Source organism: Eleginops maclovinus, chromosome 20 (genome assembly GCF_036324505.1).
Source record: "Eleginops maclovinus isolate JMC-PN-2008 ecotype Puerto Natales chromosome 20, JC_Emac_rtc_rv5, whole genome shotgun sequence".
NCBI lineage: Eukaryota > Metazoa > Chordata > Actinopteri > Perciformes > Eleginopidae > Eleginops > Eleginops maclovinus.
In genome coordinates, this window is record NC_086368.1 from 5,731,220 (window position 1) to 5,747,164 (window position 15,945).

General features: G+C 38.2%; 1 protein-coding gene across 1 annotated transcript in view; it reads right to left on the reverse strand.

Annotated features, from left to right (window-relative positions):
• Positions 1–15,945, reverse strand: part of ptprt (protein tyrosine phosphatase receptor type T) — a 293,754-nt gene that overhangs the window by 232,895 nt on the left and 44,914 nt on the right. The window contains exon 2 of the mRNA XM_063910759.1: positions 15,300–15,425. Within this exon, the coding sequence (XP_063766829.1) occupies positions 15,300–15,425 (126 nt within the window). The remainder of the gene's footprint in view (positions 1–15,299; positions 15,426–15,945) is intronic.

Genomic DNA, 15,945 nt, shown 5'->3' on the forward strand with positions numbered 1-15,945 from the left:
TAGGCAGTATTGTCCATCCATATCAGATCTACACATGTTGGAGAAATCCTCATATATATACAGTATATACAATGGTTACTTGTATCTAAAGCATGGTATTGTGACATTTTATCAAGGTTGTTTCTCTGAGCCTAGAGGTGGAAATGTATCCCAGCTCTGGCGGTATTGGCGCCCCTTGTGTATTTATTATGGCCAGTTCCATCTCTCTAGGTACTGCATATGACTGTGTTTAAATCCTGCCATTAAATTTTCATGTTCTCCATCCCGGTCAACAGCGAGGCCATGATAGACTTTAAGGCACCAACATGTTTCATTCCTGCCAGGTTTACTGCCTTCAGAGATTACCTCGCACACATCAATAAACAATAAGTATAATATGTCTCCATGACTGCAGGAGGTTGTAGAGGCAATGCCAAGTGCATGAATTCCACTTTCACGCTTGCCTTTTCATATCTGCTTATGATCATATCATCGTGCCCTTAACTGAGCTTGTGTTTGTGTCTCTATCTACCTATAAATAAGATATGTTGTTGATGAAATGTTTACACTGTTTTCATTCCCTTCTGCCATGCATCATTACACGTGAAGTAGTATTTCTAATTCTGAGGCCTGTAGTTTCCACTGCATTGTTATGGATAAAACAATATATGGTTTGGAAATATTGGCCGGATTTTCAAGAGCCATTTGTTTCTCATATAAAATGTTGTCTCTAGCTCTAGAGCAGCTTGAATGAAGGGAATAATCTAATATACTGCACATATCTCGGTCATGTTTTTAATTTGCTTATGTTCTTTGTCACCATTGCATCAAGCCTAGAGGACTGATTTTTATTATTTGTAACAAGTATTAAGCCTTGACCATATCTTAAAATGATGGAGCAGATCTGAATCACAGCGCAAAAACACCAATTAATGTTAAGTTTGTTTGACATTAGTGACAAAGACCATGTGACCTTGGCATGGGTCAAGTAGTATCAAAAATGGATGCCATTCCAGAGTGTTCCTTCGACCAGACCCTTTTCTCTCGATTTATATAGCATTAATATAATATTTCTTGCACATACTGTATGGCTGTTGTTCAAAGAAAATAAATAAATAACGATATGTAATATGTAACTCAACTAGATGAAGAATTGTTTTTACAACACTTTCACAAATTTGGCTTGGGGCTAGGAAAAGTAAAGCCAATGTCCATCAAGTTGGGACTCCTCTGGTTCCTAAAACTTGTCAAGTTGTACTGAAGTCTATGAGAAATTGACTTGATTAATGACCTCATTAAACATTTTCCTGAAAGGTTTAAGATTTCAATCGCTGCTTTCAAGTCTTTATCAATACAGCATGATGTTCTTTTTTAAGTTATGGTCATTTTTTATAAAATAAAAATTAGAGCAGGTACAATTTAGGGCAGGGAAAGCTATTGCCATTTTGATCGTCTAAAGAAATCTTTTTCATCATTCAGCTGTACTTTGCTCCCCCATTTGTCATCACTTGTGGTTGCAAGACAGGCTTGGGGAGTAACGGATTACATGTTACGGGTTTACGGAATCAGGATACAAAAAAAAATAACTGTACTCCCTTTTATTCTCTTGTATTTGTTTGCATTAAATTTGATATTAAGGCAATTCAACATTACTTTTATATTCAAGTTAGCTTACTGATTGCATTTTTGTACAGGTAATTTGTCATTCTTAAAGGTCCCCTATTGTGCAAAATGCACTTTTTGATGTCTTTTATACATAAACATGTGTCCCCGGTGTGTAAGGAGACTCACAAAGTGTCCAAAAATACAACCCTCTCTCTTTTCCTCCTTACCCACATCTCTAAAAACGGGGGTACAAACGAGCTCATCCAGACTTCCTGCCGATATGACGTCATATCGGAAATGTGGGCTGGCTTTACATTGAACTCCTGGCAACGTTCCGCCCACGTAACACGTCCCAACCTATCGTCCCCCCATATACAGTCGCGAGCTGAATCCCCTCCGCAGCACCTCTGTGTGTCTGTGTGTTCAGCAGGATGTCTGCAGGAGGGACTTAGAGTTGTTGTATATAATACATATAATTTCTCTGTTCTAGTGGTAAACTCTGAGAAGTGTTTCAGAAATAATGCTGGATGTGGTGTGGAACATAATATGGGGTTTAATCACGGCAGCGTTTAGCTGAGTTTCTCCATTAGAAACTTCTCTCTTCAGAGGAATGATCATGCGCTCCAAAGGGGCGTGGCCAGCATCAGCTCAGCTCAAATTTAAAGCGGCTGTCACAGAATCAGCACTTTCGAAACTGGGGCTGAAACAGAGGGATAGCAGACGTGCTAAAATCAATGATCTGTTTGGTATTTTGAGCAAAACACATCAGAGATATGTTTTTTTTATATATATTTGAGACCTATAATATATGCCATAAAAGAGCATAATAGGAGACCTTTAAGGAACACATTTTAAAGTAACCAAACCTGGCAAGACATACTTGAAGCTGTAAAACTATAGACCACCAACCAACGGCCATTACAATGAAGACATACTGTAACACATGTAGGCTACATCTACGTTTCTATAAGAGCTTTTTTCCTCTCCATTCCCCTCAAGGAGAATATCAGTCAGGAAATATTACAGCTACACACACATGTAGGCAGGCGCAAACAAACACCGCCAGCGGTTCGACTCACACACAGAGTAATATGGAGCCCGCAGCTGGGTGTGGGTATATAATCTAACCACTAACTGCAAATGAGGAAAGGAACACATCAGGGGCTCAGATTAGATGGTGCTGGCAGAGATGGAAAATGAAACAGAGGCCGTCAATGATATCTTTCTGCTGCCCCCCACCCCTCTCTTTGTGGTTATCACCCCATTTTCTTCCAGGTTGTCTGTCATTTTCAGACATTATTGGCTGTCTCTCAGTGTTTGTCCCATTCAGTCTGCCTTCCTCTGTCCGTCTTCCATTCCCTTCACCACATATATAAACAGAGAGAGTTATCACTGGCCTACAGGGACCCATTACTTCTGTGATCCAAGGCTTTTATATGGTGGCTTGGTCTTAAAAATGGGCATTTATTGCTCCCTCTGATAAATTGTGTGAGTGTGTTTTTCTGTGTGTGTGAGTTTGTGTTTTTCATTCAATCTACTGTTTGCTTGGAAAGGCTAGAAACAGATAAGAGTGTCATATACATATTGTGTTTGTGGATTATGTGTGTGTTGGAGAGAGTATAAAGAGTCTAAAATGTGAAAAATGTGAAAAAAGAAAAGGGGACAAAGAAGGAATATCTGATGTTATTTTAGTAACAGACATTACTGTGGCACATAAGGCTTCCAAAATGTAGAGTGAAGTCCACTGGTAATCTAACTGCTAATAATCAGACAGCAAGTCTATTGATTAAAAGGATTTCTTTGGACCTTTTACCACCAGAAACCTCTACTCGAGCAGGCCTGTTGAAGTGTTGAGTGTTACTTTAACAGAAACAACTGGAAATGGATATCCCATAGTAAATGATGGTGTTACACATGTGTACATTATGCGTCCATACATGGATTCAATTGGCTTACAACTGACCATTCTTCTGTAAAAAAAAAAGAATAGGAACCAATGGAAAAACCCTTGCTAAGAAATGTGTTGAATACAAGAAGTTTGTTAAGCCATATTCCAGCATATTTGGCAAATATAAAAGTGTTCGAGACCTACCAGGATTTCAGATGTGCAGTGGAGCGGGTGTAGTGGAGTGGTTTGAGATTTTGGAATGGATCAATTTGGGAAAGCAACCAAAAAGTAGAGTGAACAATGGAGCCGAAAGAGCCAACCCTATCCACTCCCAAAAAAAATACACGGAGGAGAAATAGCAAACAAGATTTGATTTGAGTTAATGATGAAGTTATTGTCATGTATCTAAGAAACCATGAATAGAGTGATCCAGGTCCAAATAACCTGCATTACATTTGGACATGTATATATTTATTTATTTAGCAGCCATCATCGACTCACCATGTCTTCAAAATAACTAATTACCCTCATCTTGTTCTACGTTTCCAACCTCTATCTTAACCTTTTCCATTATGGCCTTGATGCACAATTAAGGTACTATGACATTATTTCTGAGTTGAATCAAATTTATGACGTAAAGAAATAAAGGTTTGTTAAAGAACATACACTATATATTTAAATACCCAATATGTCTTAAGGATTTACAGATATATTTTTTAATGGAAAATGTCTCTTAAAATTTGTAATAATCCAGTCTGGTGTGAAGTATAACAACCTCCCCATCAGTGTTTCCCTGACATTCCTGTTCTTCCTATATATAGCAATTATCTGTTCAGCCAACAATCCAATCATCCTCCCACCTTTATCCGGTTCTCTTAGCTCCTTCTTCCATTCATGTGTGTGTCGCTGACAGCTCGATCTGGTGTAGTCGGAGGTACAAAGGGATTTTACCAGTCAGGTAATCCATCTATCTTCATCTCACACTCTCTCTGTGGATGTATAACGCAGCTACAATGGCTTCACTCTGAAATAGACTGACAGCTTCATACAGCTCTCAGAGCGACGCTTCAATAGGATTCAAATGTTGATCCTAAAAGGAAAGGGCTATTCAAAAATGTAAGAGGTCTTCGCTTTTATTTTCCATTATTTAGCTTTGAAAAGTTTGAAGAAAAAGGGAGTTTTTAGTACTGTTCTCCTTTTTTAGTTCTGGGATGACATTTTTTTCACCAGTTTGCCTGCCTTTACATTCAATCACAAATGTAGTGGAATTATAATTTATCAAAGTGTTTAATATCTTCTTTTTCTACTTTTCCATTAGATAAATACAACACATTTTATCAGCCCGCTTGATTCCCTAAAGTAATTCAGGCCTCATCTCACATTGTTGAATAATATTCCTCCTTTGTTGAGTCTCTCACTAATCTCCGATGCACAAACAAGCAGCAGATGCAGACAATGAAGGAAAGTGTTTGTTATTTAATATTAGTATTATTAAACTGCTACTTTGCTCAAGGCTGTTGCTTCCATAATAAAGCATTTACATATTCTGCCTGTCATTAATCGGGCTACTTGCATGCAGACTTATGCAAGGATTAAACTTGCAGGGTGTATTCCCTAACTGCATAAAAGACGTGATCCAAAATCTAACAAAAACAAAATGAGTGTGATTTATTTTTATTTATATTTATAAGAAAATGTCGGACAGGTCTAACTACAACCCACATGAAAATATAGCCATCTGGGTAACAACTGGCCATCTGCAAAATAGTGTTTTTCATAACACTTCACAAATATTCACAGATATAGAGTGCTACAGAAATGAGTCCTAAACACAGAAATTAGTTAGCATTTTACCAATTTCAGTTCCCTTCTTCTTGCTTTTTTGAACAGCTAGATGCCTAAAATAAGATCTGATGAGGATATTTACACATTATTTTCTACAACATAAAGTACTTCAGTGAATACCGCACTGGTGAATGTCAGAAGCTTCTTGTGGCCTAAAAACAGCAGTTTGCTAACAAGTGTGAAATGAGACTGTCAAATGCCATCAGGCCTACTATTAGCAGCCTTTAGCTTAGCGGCTATAAGGTAAAGTCATGTTTCCATGATGTAGTTAGTAAGTAGCTGTATGTTAGCTTTTTACTTCTGACAACTACATATAGTTTAAAAGTGGTGTTGATATGTTGATATTATCACGTTGAACAAAACGTGTATGTGTTTTAAACGTGTGTTTGCCACGGATTTTCCGCGATGTTGTGAACTCCGATGGAAAATCCCATAGATCTCTGTGGAGGGAGACCTTGAGATGCCAAATTACTGGTCAACAAGCAAAAATGGGTCATCACTGCACCACTCAACTAACCATTATTGACAAGTAACTGTGTCATAGGGCTTAACTATCTATTTTGAAGTTACAAGATGTATTTCATATGTTTTGAGAGCTCTTCGAAAACAAAAACAAAAACTTTAAAACACAACAGTTTATGTCCGTCTGTCTCTCAATCAAACTCAAAAGCTTTTTGCCACTTCTCTGTATTCCTTCCTTTAAAAACTGAAGCAGAACTTGCAGTTATTTCGCAAATAAACACTGCAATAACATATGATTTTAAACAGCAGCTGTATGTCACCCTATCAATGTATTATTATAGCTTTACACCATTTATAATTTCTCCAACTCTACCTCTCCGCTTCCTGCCCGCCCACAAATCACAAATGCAATCAAGTCGGCTTGACAAGGGCCCTCAAATCACCGCTGGCGACCTAAAAAGCGGACAGGATATTTAACCTCTGTACCCATCAGCAGCCACTTGACACACACACACACACACACACACACACACACACACACACACACACACACACACACACACACACACACACACACACACACACACACACACACATAATTTATGCTATACCGCTGTGGCATGCTATAATTCAAGTCTATTACTGATGGCAGTTTTAAACAAGGCATGTTTGTGTGTGTGTGTGTGTGTGTGTGTGTGTGTGTGTGTGTGTGTGTGTGTGTGTGTACTCTATATGTTTGTGACAAAGCGTAAAGATGTGTCTCTGCCTGATAAATATGTGTCACAACTGAATGCTTTGGTACTCTCTGATTAGTACTCATTTGTTATCAGCCTCTAAGGAAAATTCAGTGACAAGAAAATACACACACACACAACACACACATACACAGTGAGATGAAAACACACACAGATAGAGGAAAAATGTCAAAATACAACTTGAGACGTTCACCGCAGTTCAAACACACTTTTCTGTCAAGCTGTCAAATTGGAAAAAAATAACAACTGAGAGGCAAATTTAGGACAAAGACGCCTGGGGAGGAATGAATGTCTGGGAGAAGGAAGGTGTGGAGAGAGGGAAAAACAAAAAAAAAATAAAAGCAATAAAAGAACGAGCGAAGACAGGCAGAGCTGTAAGGCTTTCTGCAACACGGTTTGGGTCCTGCATTGTCAGTCAGTGCAAACATCAACACTACAAATGACAGGGTACACCCACAAACACACACTCACCACCTCCAGCATTGCTAGCTGAGCTCTGGCTTGAGCTGTCTCTAAAATCACCTAAAACCTCAAGAAAGTGAAAAAAAGGGCTGCATATTTCATTTGGCTGTCACACTCTCACAGACTAGCAAAACGCTGAAGGAAAAAGGGATTTCTGCAAAAAAAGTGTCAGAGAAGAGAAAAACAATAGAGGAAAGCAGCTGAGAGAGAGGAGAATAAATATATATGAGAGCACTAAACATGCGTATAGAGATGTACTGTGGTGGCAGAGGGGATGACTGATTGAGTCATCCTAATCACCTGCATTTATTCCAATTATACAGCATTTAAGAAGTTTTCTCAGATGTAACTGTGATTTTAAAAATATTGTTCTTGCCTACAAAGCCCTTAATGGTCAGGCACAGTATTATCTTAAAGAGCGAATACCACCCTTTAACCCACATAGGGCTTTGTGTTCCAAGAATGCAGGGTTATTAGTGGTTCCTAGGTTCAAAAGTAAAATCGGAGCCAGAGCCTTTAGTTATGAAGCTCCTCTTCTGGTGGACCAGCTTCCTGTTTGTGTTCGGGAGCCAGACACCCTCTCCATTTTTAAGAGAAGGCATGAAACTTTTCTTTATGATGAAGCGTGAGAGATAGGGCTGGCTCACGCTCCTCTTAAAATGAGCGCTTTGTATGCTGCTATAGGCTTAACAATTTTCATCTATGGTAAAGCTCATAGTTGGGGCTGGCTCAGGTTTGAACATCCTCCTTTCACTATATCATTTGGATTATATTTGTTATAATTGTATTATGTTTTTTTCTTTTTAATCTGACATTCATTGTTTTGATTTGTATTATCTGTAAAAACCTGCAATATGTGGTATAAATAACATTTTATTTTATTTCATTTTTGAAATATCTTGATTGTTTTTGTTCACCCAGCTCTCCGGACCATGCAGCATTTACTTCTTGCAGTCCGGCTGAATATGCACCAAGTCTCTGTAGTATGATTATAATTATATAACACACAATTCAGAATTACAGTGTGAATGTATTTATAGGCCTTACACAGCCAGGGTTCACCCACACAGGTGTTTTTACATGTGCCTGATTAGACCTCTCCCCAGGACTGCGTGGGCGTACGCACACTGCGCCTGACTGACACCTTCCTCACTCTCCAGCTGGCAGGACAACTTTGTTCGTAGCTATTGGTCTGATGAGATCTGGTGACACATAGCTATCAGGAGAGCTCTGATTCAATTGAACCAGCTCAGATGTTTACTGAGCCAGAATAACTGGATAACACCTGTGGAAATGTTCAAGTCTTTTAAAGTACTTCACCGATGTGCAACAACGGCAATTTTGCAGGTTTATTCCTTGTAACGCTCTGCAAAATTGGTCTTTAAAATCTTCATAGAAGTCTGTGCAAACATACGATTCAGGGTTCTTTTAATTGAAGCAAAATGTGAGGAAACACATATTCAACTATATTCAGATTGGAGTTTGCGATGTCTCATTGTCCAAATTGTTCAGTGTCAACGCATGCCAAATCAAAATAACAAATGGTTTATTACAGCAGGAAATGTGAGGATTGCTGTCTCAATATATTGACAGATGTATTCAAATATAATATTGAAACATTGCATATGTGAAATGTTACAAAATATATATTTTTAAGCCTATATTAAATAAAATATACTTAATTTTCCCTAATTTTGAGCAGCATGTTAACAGGCAAAAATCTCATAAAATAGAATACAATAAATGAAAAAATAAACAAAAGGTAATAAATAAATACATACTGTATATATCGTTTGATAGTGAGTAAAGTATCTCTCTGTCAAGAAGCTGGAGAGGGTGAATATTCCCAAACTGGGATTCATTACACTAAAGCAATTCAGAAGATTTACTTAGAGCTCCTTATGTGATGCTAACAATGCCTGAAAAACTTTTATAGACCATAACGTGTGAAAGGGTAATTTGTATATTGTAAACCTGTCAGGGAAGAGCTTTTCATCTTTATCTTTTATGTTTAATATATTGTTTTCTTCTCTTGTAATTACTCTCTGAGTCGTGAACACTCTTTCTATATTCACGTTCTCTCTCTTATCGTGTCTCAGTCACTGAAACAGCTCAATTTCCCTTCGGGGCCCATCAGGGATCATTAAATCTTCATCCACTCTATCTAATTCACAAAAAGGCAAGAAAATGATTGCCTGTCACTGTTTCAAACCGCAAATGAACATGTTTCTGTCATTCTGACTTCAAAAACACGGTGACACACAACTGCCACTCTAGTGCTGTTTTGCAGCATTTACTGGTTTTTCAGAATAACATTCGCAGAGAAAAATATATATATAATGTAGGATTAGAGGAAGACAGTACACACAATACTGTGAAAAACAAGAATCAAAGAACATTTCAACAAGAAAGCAAACAGTTAAGATCAGAAATAGATAGGCCTACAGTGTCTGAGGTGCAAAAGATAGGTTTATGTAGGAAACTGCTTTGTTTGAGTTTTAACTTCAGCTTTATGTATTTATGATGTTAGCATGTTAAGTTGTTGTGAGACTGCTAATTCTGGAATCTGGAAGTTAGCAATTGTAAGCATCAAAACATAAATATTTACGGCTTCAGTAAACTAGCTTCCGGGTTACTTTGTAAGCTAAAGCCAAATAACGTGCTCCACAAACACAAAATATTTTTACTTTGACTAGCTAATTTTGATGAATTCAAAGTTGTTATGGTAAGATAGAAGTTGATGTCGGTTTGGTTTTGCTAAATTAGCTTCTAGGCTACTTTGCTAGCTAGAAAGGCCAAATAACGCAAAATATTATACTGTGGCTTAATCATATTGAGAAAAAAATCAAATTTGTAACGCAAAGATAGAAATTAGAAATGGATGACTAAGTAATGTTGGCTTCTTACACACATATTGTATCTAGCGTTACAAGTGTACCTATTTTAACTACAACCACAATTTCTTCCTAATCCTAAACAATAGTTCTGCTGCCTCCACCTAACAACATAGCTCTGGTTGAATTCCCATCATTCACCACGTGCTAAAAATGTATGCCATTATAGAGCGTGTGCGACCTTAGTAAAGTGTCCTATTTTGAGTCTTAACTGTTACGCTAAACTGTTAGCTACACATTATGTAGCCTTACCATTCTCAACAAAACCCAAAAAAACCAGATATGTTTTTATAAAGTAAAGTTACATAAGTGAGGTGCACAGGTCTGAAGGAAGCAGTCCTGAAGTCAATGACCGCTGTTAAAGAAATCAAGCTATGTTGACATTGGGTGTCCAAAAAAACCACTGCAATGGTAAGCTAATTTCCCTTATAACTTCTGGATTTGGAAGAGTCTTTGAGTCTTTCTTCCCCCTAGTGGTCGATAATGACCCTTACCAACAATACAACAAACTTCTTAGACCACGTTTCAGACATTACGTATTTTCAATTGTCTGTTCGGGAAATTGCCTTTTTGGATGGATGAGCTGGTAACAAAAAGTAAGTAAGAGTCATTAAGAAAAACTCTCTCAGCCTTTGTGTCAGTCTGCCAGTTTGTCTCTGTCCCTGTCTTCTTTTTTTTGTGGTTTCTTTCACAGTTTTTGTCTCCCTCCTCTATCTTTGTGGACGCTCGTGTATCTGCCTCCTTTGTGTCTTTTTCCCATTTGCATGGCTATCTGAAGTCTTTCTTTGTATTCTACTGCGACTATATCTCTCAGTCTCCACGTGCCTCCCGTCAAGCATTATCTCACGCTTCATTCTTCGAACTCACTCCATTTTTGTTTTGTCCTGTCTCCTTTTTTCTCTGTATTTCAGAAAGGGAAAAACTCTCCAAATTCCTTCAATTGCGTTTTCTTAAGACAGTAGATTAGATGATTTTTTTTTTTGTATTTGTGCATGGAACATGATGTGTGTCTTACGATATTTTCAGTGTATTAATAATGTTCTAATGCATAAAAACACCAGCACAACATATATGTGACAATAAAGCCTTGTTGTGTACACACACTTCAATTCCAACACCTACTTTTCCATGTTTAAGTCTGCATATGTGCATGATGCTTAAGTGTACATGTTTTTTGTATTTTATTTATTTATACATTTATATCAATCATTGTCGACTTCTCTTTCCTCTTTCTTTTGTATATATATATAAAAAAAATGTTTGACTCTCTATACGGTATTCACTCTTCAAACTCCCCTCTCTCCTCTGATCATTTTTTTACATTTCAGATCGTGGCCGTGTTGATGGGTGATAAATACATGGACTAACTTTGATGCCTGATGTTTGCTTCTCGTGTGAGTTTGTATCATTCAGCCTGGGGTTTGAAGGTAATAAGAAGCGTCTTTGTGTGTGTGTGTGTGTGTGTGTGTGTGTGTGTGTGTGTGTGTGTGTGTGTGTGTGTGTGTGTGTGTGTGTGTGTGTGTGTGTGTGCGTGTGTGTGTGTGTGTGTGTGTGTGTGTGTGTGTGTGTGTGGGTTAGGGTTCAATATAAGTCTTACATTGAATAAATGAGACAGGTAGATTATTAGTATTTGTAGATAAAAAAAGGAAAACACTTGTACTGTACCTGTCCTATCTTGTCACATCTATAAATTGCAGGGGGTGAGGATTATGTTATTTCATCTCATTACAGACATGATGAAAAAAACAAGTTAACCAAACACTCATTTCAATCCAATCATGCACAACGCTGAGATCTATAAACTGTCAGGACTATGGACTTTATGACAATGGTGTCTAAATGGAGTGGAAGAGAGAGAGAAATGGAGAGAGCGATAGCGCCAATCCAATCTTATCAGATCTACAAGCTGTCGAGTGTGGGTTATGCTCTATGACAACCGTATCAATATTATCAAGGTGGAGCGAGAAAGAGGATTATATGACAACTATGGCGATAACGGGGGCATAGAGACAAAAGCAAGAGACTTATTTTCTCCTACATATGTGTACATGCTGTACCCAAACTGATGGCATTAGTGATTTTTGAGTCAACAGCCTGAAATCGAAGGGTACCACACAAAGGATTTCTGGAACTTGGTGCACAAACGTCTTTTCGATAATGTGTGAATGTTTGAGATATATATGTGTTAAGCTCTGTAAGAGGTCGGAAAGACTGGGAGAAAGCTAGAGTATGTATTAAATGCAGTTATCTATATGGCGACAGTAGCTAAGGAGGTGAATGATCGTCTACCAAGTGTAAGGTCAGTGGTTCAATCTCTAAACCCTGTAGCGAAAGTTTTGATGTTTCCTGCTCAAATTTCTTATAACTTTCAACAGACCATATACAGAATACAGTTAGTGTATGCATCTGTTGACATTATACATTTAAATAAAGTCAAGGTTTCCTATCTCTGTCAGAATCATTATCTTCCTGGACTGCCTCCCTGTTTTATACTACTTTTGGGTTCTGCCATCTTACTAACCCCATGACCCCTTGGTCAAGACACTGAACCCCAAATTGCCCCTGATAGCATGGCTAAACGTGTGGAGGTAAGGCGATTTGATAAAAGATTCAGCTAAATGAAAACGTTTTAAATATCTGAACATTTTAAATGAGCATTGATTATTTTTTCTTCTGGAAACAACTTAGGTGTGACTCAGCCCTTTTTAGAAACTCTGTTTCTTTTTGGGGTTCTTATAGCAGAGTACAACAAAACAGTTCATAAAAATGGCTACATCTATGTATCGATAAACCATGGTACTGATACGTATAATGCCATTAAAGGTTCATTAATGTATGAGTACATCAGCAAACTTGACATCATAAATAAAAATAGTAAAAGCTAGAGACAGACAAGTGACTGACAGACAATTTGTTCTGGTGTTATCAGATACAGCAGTCAGAGCAGTGCACGGTCAATACATTGTCTAAAATGAGAAGGGCTTAAAGGACGTGACGGCTATCACCCCCGACAAGCACCTCCCGCACCGATGGATGAGACGTATAACTGACACGAGACATATACATGCAGACAGAGAGGGACTGGCGTAGCGATCATGCCTGTTCAATCGTATCAGATCTTCAGTATGCGATCGTGCCGTGGTGAGCACTGGCTGTGGCTGACAGATCCCTCCCTCCACCACTTCTGACATGTCAGAGACAATGATGGGGATGGGGATGGGGAGTGAGAGAAAGGGAGAGATGATGATGATGTATGAGAGCAATAATTGACATGACTGAGAGATAATGTTTGATAAAAAGAGAGGGGAGAAGGGAGGGGATCATTGGGGTGAGATGTGAGAATGATACGCTAAGGTCCCAAGAAAAAAAGACAGAAATATGCTTGACTGTGATCCTAATGCCTAAAATAGTGATATATTAGTTGTGTTTTGGGGGGTTTCTCTTTTTTGTAGTGTGTTATATAGGTCTTTGTGCATGTCAATCATTTGCAAAGGCTAATATTCCTTCCAGAGGGAGTTTCGCTTCCACACACTCCCCCCCTACCTGAAATGCCTCCATTAGACCCCTTTGTTTACTTCCTTAACATTGTGACATCACTACTCAACACTTGAGTTTCTATTGGCTAGTGCTCCAACACATTGTACATGATAGGCTAAGGGGCGAGACATCTCTAAGTGGTAGACAAATCACAACAGAGTCAGCCAGCTAAACAATCAGAGCAGACTGGGCTCTGGTTTCAGACAGAGGGTGAAAAGAAGTGCTTCAGCACAGGCAGCATGAGAAAAATAAAGAGCTTTTTGAACATCAAAGCACAGTAGAGGCACAAAATATAAATATGAAACTTATAAATCAACATAATAAGGCCCCTATCTCCCAACGGGGTGAGAATTAGGTATTGAGAGGGTTTAAACTTTCATATTTTACTAAACTGTCATTTCCTGACACCATTATCTGACCAGTGTAACAGTTCAATCTACATAAAAAAAGGCAGACAAAAAACCCTTTATCACAAAATATTTGGATCAGGTCGAGACCATTTCCCATCTAAATCATACCCTTAACACAGTGATGACATTACCCCAGACTTTAACAACATATTCAATGTTGTGGCAAATTGTACACTTCTCTAAATGGCCTTTATCATACAGTGCATGTGAATTTAAATGCTGCTTTGGAATAAGAGTTTACCTTAAACACTCAGGTCAGAAAGTGTGAAAGAGTTGTGGACAACCATGAGTGTGAGTTTCGAGAGAGTGGGCGACAGTGAGAGACAGAGCAAAAGGGCAGGAGTGTGTGAGGGATGGAAATGGATAGACGGGCGACTGATTGCCATTTGGCGCCTGACAGGCAGAGAGAGAGACCCAGCTGGGGTCGTGTCACGATCTGTCTACCGAGTTATATCAGTCTGCCAACTCAGAGTGACAGAAGGAGATGGATATATAAGGAGAAGTTAACATGTTAACCTTTTCTACTAATGTAATTAAAACTTTTTAGCATACTACTGTGAGTAATGTTTGCAACTTTTATTATTTATTTATTTAGTTGATAGGGACAGTGCTCACTGATGAACAGACAAGTTGCTGTAAATAAGCCAGAGTTAGCTGCTATGCTAATTTCCATCTGTTGTCCCTAACTTTAACAATAACGAGATAGAAAACATGAGTAAAGGAATACCTACATTTCTTTTTTTGAGAAAGCGGCCCAAAACAAAGAACCACATAAAATATCTGCAGCCTCTTTTCAAAGATATATGCATTACTATCAACCTGCAAAATCCAATTGAATTGGTAACTTGAATTGGTCTGGAGCAGACCTTAAAGTTCAAAAAACTGCAATTACAAGACATCCACCAAAAATGTACAATTTCCACCAGCATTGACAATGTTTGTGGTCCTTATATGTACTAGATGTACAAACTAAAAAATAATACATTAATTATTAGTATGGTTGCTAGACCATCCCAATCTCTCGCAGGATATGAATCTGAGTATTCTGAAGAAATATAAAAATCTGCCCTTCCAACTGATGCAGCAATTTGCATATAAAAAACTTAAAGGGTGTATGACTACGACATTGGGATTGTATGTCAATTATATTTTCCCATTATGACGTCCTGAATCATGCCTTCAAATTTTTTTTCTTGTAAGTGAAAAATGTGGGCAGGGACTTGATCAGAAGGCAAATAGTTAAAATATACCCATACAGCTTGATTTAATTTGAGAACTGTCATGACTGGCCTCTCGTTTCAAAATCATATCTATAACTAGTCTAATGTGTGTGTCCCTACCTTAGCTGATACAGTAGGTCAATATAAAGTTGGCGGGATAACATAAAAGGGGGGTCAGGGTTAGGGTTAGGGTTAGGACAGAGCTTGAACAGAAATACAAAAAGACACGTGTAGGCTCGTACCAGTAGGCAGGGCAGGGTCTATAGTGGGTTTCTCCCAGGAGTTGAGTTGTTCCCAGGTAAATCCATTGGTTCCGAGAGAAACGCTGTACCCACAGCTGCTGTATGACTCCTCAAACGTACAGCCACCTGAAAAATCGAAGAGAACAATGCAAACATTAACAGATGCCATTTTTCTACTGAGCAAGCACAATGTAAGGGTGGTTGAACCTCAGACTTTTCAATGACATACACAGTAACAACCATCCGCTCACCAAGGTCTATTCATCTGGACTGAATCATGCTAAGATATCTCCTAAAATGAAGATGCTATCAAAATGCATCAAATACAAGGGAAGAAACAAGACTCGAGCAACTGATAGAAACGTCGGTTGAGAGGATAAATTGTGTCATATTGCTATTACTAAAAAGACAGTTGACAACAAAACTTCCTCTTTTAAATGCCAATCTTTTCTGCATGTGGATACGCCATCTGGATTCAATAAAGCAAAGGCAAGCAGTGGCAATTAAAAGAGCTCCAAAGAAAATAAAATGACTGATAGCAAACACTGAATGGCTGATTCCGTCCATTAAACATCGAAAAAATGGGTTTTGATATAATTAAAATCTTTCCAAAGTTGGTATTAACCATATTTGTGATTAGGTTCTT